Raw genomic sequence first — 4,017 nt, forward strand, 5'->3', positions numbered from 1 at the left:
ATGAAGTTTAACAACATTAGGATGATGAAACTGACCCATAATGGCTGCCTCTTGTAGAAACTTTACTCTCTCATCCTCTGAAGTTTTATCATTAAGTGTTTTAATAGCAACAGACACTGATCTAGCAGTAGGTGTAGTCCATACTCCTTTATTAACTGTACCAAACTGTCCTGATCCTAAATAATCTGCTACTCTATTGGAGTGAGAATGTGTACATATTCATGAAGCCATACATGTTACTGTTGACATGCATGCACCACATCTGATAATATGAGTAGTCTCTAATGTTTACCATACACTGCCTCTCCCACTCACATACTTGTATGGGTTTGTTTACACAGTATTAAATTAGCCATATGCATCAATAGCTTACACTTTTAATGTCTAGCTCTTACTTTATCTGGTGTCTTATAATTTCTCTGTATTTCCTATCAGATAATTGTTGGTATATACCATCAGTATTACTATCAGGTTCCCAGTACTCAGTATCTTCTATAAAGAATGCATTACCACCAGTATGATCAAGTCTTGAATTTGCAGATGAATGCTAAGCCATAAAAATATAAATTACATATACTATAATTACATGACACAGTCAATACCTGTTCATGTATCAGAGCAGAATAGATTTCTTCACTTTGTTCTCCAGAACGTTCTAACTATTAATAACATTAATTAAAACATAATTAATTAAAATATATCCAGTACATACTGCAGTGGGTACATATAGTGTTGCTTCTTCCAATAGTCCATACAGTTCATTAGAAAATTCAGTATCCTGTTAGGAAAACACAAAACATAAACTGAAAAATGCTTGTTAATCATGTGACATTTACGTTACTCATGTTCTAAAATTGCTGAATGTTATTTTATGCATATGAATGTTGTTTAAGATCATGTTTATTATCCTTAATTACACTGTGCATGCATGAAATGGTTACACATAATAAATGATTACATTTTGCTTCTTAGTTAGAGTTGCTATTGGTTCTTCATACAATAATGGAGCACTACCTAAATAAATATAATCGGTTACACATTCTATTAAAACATGCTCTACTTCTTTCATTGGGATCTTCATAATTTGGATTACTGACATCAGTCATTGTGTCACTATAAAGTGTTGCATCACCATAAACTGCTTCTATTCCTTTCATCAATGGCATTGGCACTTCATAAACATCAGCTGCACCTGTTTATACAGGAAGAAAATAGAAATTTTTTAAAGACATAGAATGATCTATGTTTGCTAGAGCAAATATTAACAAGCATGCATACTTATTGAATAATAGTGATTATGCATGACAACTATATGTAATAATTGTTATGTACCTTTTGCTTGGTAATTTGGATTACAAATATTATGTATTTCATTTTCTCCTTTTTCATTTGGAGTGACATCAGAATAAATGGAACTAGCAAGAAAAGCATCACGACCTTCAGGAATGCATGTCGCTTTGTTTCTCCTTTTATATGCTATTACTATCAATACTAATATCACTATGATACTAGTTATCAGTAATACTAATACTATAGTAATGACAGCAGCTATTACTGAAGCTGAGTTACCACCTCCTGTGTTACCAACTGTTGGTCCACTACTTCTTGTGACAGATGAATCAGTAATAGATGATGATGGAGAGGGACTATTGAGATTAACTGAGGCAGTGGTTAACAAGGAATTGGTAGTGCTCAATAAGGTAATGTCACGTAAGCTGGTTGGAATGTTGCTATGTGTCATTACAGTGGAGGAGGGTTGTAATATGGTAGCTATAGCTGTAGAAGGAACTGAAGAAATTGGTTATAATAATAATAACAATAATTATGTATTAGTTAAAGCACTGTTGAGAGTAGGTTACGGAAATTATTGCACGAGGGGCGGTCGAGAAGAAAATGTAGCACGAGGTGAAGCCGAGTGCTACATTTTCGTCGAGACCGTCCCGAGTGCAATAATTTCCGTAATCTACGAATCAACAGTGCTTTGATTGGTTTGTAGTGGTGCATGGGCGGATCAAATGAAATTTCAAAAGTCGCGGGATCAAATGAAATTTCAAAAGTCGCTCAGGTTGCCAGCGCAAGACGATCAGATCTCGTTTATCACTATTATTATTGTTACATGTCTAGTGTATGTAGCTGAGGCTGTTATTTGCCTCTATCAAAGCTTGTGGTTAACAGGAAAGCCCATACATATTATACTGTGCAGTACTATATATTCCCCACAGTGCTACACTTTCCTACCATGCAGTTATTGGAAGTTTTAGCAATGGCTGCGCCTTTGATCCACCCACGCACCATACTACAAAATAATTTAAAGATATACTTACTTATTATAACTGATATCAGTGGATAGTCATTATGCTCCAATGGTATTAATCCATTACTGCTATCAAGCTCATAATTCAATGGTCCATTGTATTGTTGATAATACATTGGATTACTATTAGTGGCTACATTGATTACTAATATATCTCCATACTGTACTTCAATATCACTTGTAAAGTTATATACATTACCATTACTTGATGTAGCAGCAGAATCATCAACAGTTAGTACATGAATCAATTTAGAAGAACGTTTTAAATAAATGTTAGGATAATGTTTGCTGGTATCCTGATTCTGTGTAATACCAATTATCCAGTTAGTAATAATACCATTACATGTGAACTGTATATCAGGAAAAGCTCTTGTATCACTCACTGATATTATATTAGTAATTGATAGACTGTTTGTATTAATTTCAGATTCAAAGAAAAAATTTTGAAAGCAGTTTGGAGGACCTAAATAATAAATTTTTAAATTAACATTACACTATGACGCATAGATTTACATACTTGTTTTTATATGTATCATAAAGACATTAATTGTTTGTGCAAAATCAATTTCACGATTTCCACCAAATAGTATGATATTTGTATCACTAATTGAGTTTGCTCTTACTGTTCCAATTGACACTCCACTGCCAGTTATTGCTCTGTATAATCTAACAACACTTGAATCATCTTCAGGTTGATACACTCCTAGTCTGTAAGCATCATAATTACTGCCACTGACATTAAAAGGAGTAGGAAGAACATAACGATATAATCCATTAGTAGTGACATTATCAGGAGACAGTACAATAGAAATAGTTTCAATTTTCTGGTAATTTTGTGGCCAAACTGAGTCATACTGCCATATCTCAATGCTAGGATACTTGTTCCTATTCCCATATTCTGATCTGACATCAACCCCAAGAAGAACTTCTGTTACACTAACACTACTGCAACTGAATGTATTTTGTCTAATGATCCATCTTCTTTCATTGCTCTCAGCTAAAGTATTATCAGCTAGTGAACCAACTGGTGTAGCTGCTTTAGCTACTAGTAGACTCAAGTCCATGAATCCTTCAGTACATACTCCTCCTCCTGTTGCTCCTTCATTACTAGCAACCAATAATAAAAGGATAAGGACAGCAAGTGAAAGAGCCGAAGAACCAGCCATCAGCCTAACTTTCCCTGGCCTTCTTAATTATTATTCATGAATATGATGTCAAAAAGTAAAACCACACCTCAAAACGTTATATGCACGTGATATCACGTGGGCATTGGTGGTCAATTTACTACTGTAAGAAAGCAACAAACTTTATGACAAAGAACAAAACTGAACTAGATGAGCTTTTTAATGTCTACATAATAACTATAATTTGAGCTCCAGTATCATACACACCCTGTGATTAGAGCTGTCCATATGCTTCACAATTAAAATAACATTGTTCATGAGTATTATACATGGGCTAAATGGAAGGGAAATTAGGGAACATAACTTCAACAGAGATGCAGTATGTCAAATGTAAGCATTTGATAATAATTTAACATTGTGTTTAGAACATGACAAATAGAAAAGTATGGTCTGCAGGGATGAATTCCAAAATAAAATGAATGAAACACAGACAGACAAACCGACTACCTAGTCCTCGCCTACACAAAGCTGGGTGAGGCCAATTAAGTGTAAATTTAGTTAAGTTGTGAGGTGCATGAC

At 34.3% G+C, this 4,017-nt stretch overlaps 1 protein-coding gene across 1 annotated transcript in view; it reads right to left on the reverse strand.

Moving 5' to 3' along the window:
- The window catches only part of LOC109586126 (ephrin type-A receptor 7-like), a 4,240-nt gene extending 1,808 nt beyond the window's left edge, over window positions 1-2,432 (reverse strand). Inside the window, 8 exon segments of the mRNA XM_020002297.1 lie at window positions 3-193; window positions 396-547; window positions 603-659; window positions 713-778; window positions 959-1,014; window positions 1,061-1,192; window positions 1,333-1,788; window positions 2,325-2,432. Coding sequence (XP_019857856.1) covers window positions 3-193; window positions 396-547; window positions 603-659; window positions 713-778; window positions 959-1,014; window positions 1,061-1,192; window positions 1,333-1,788; window positions 2,325-2,430 — 1,216 coding nt within the window. The 5' untranslated portion in view covers window positions 2,431-2,432.
- Between the last annotated feature and the right edge of the window lie 1,585 nt (window positions 2,433-4,017).

This window comes from Amphimedon queenslandica, unplaced genomic scaffold (genome assembly GCF_000090795.2).
Source record: "Amphimedon queenslandica unplaced genomic scaffold, v1.1 AMPQUscaffold_12941, whole genome shotgun sequence".
In the NCBI taxonomy this organism is placed as follows: domain Eukaryota; kingdom Metazoa; phylum Porifera; class Demospongiae; order Haplosclerida; family Niphatidae; genus Amphimedon; species Amphimedon queenslandica.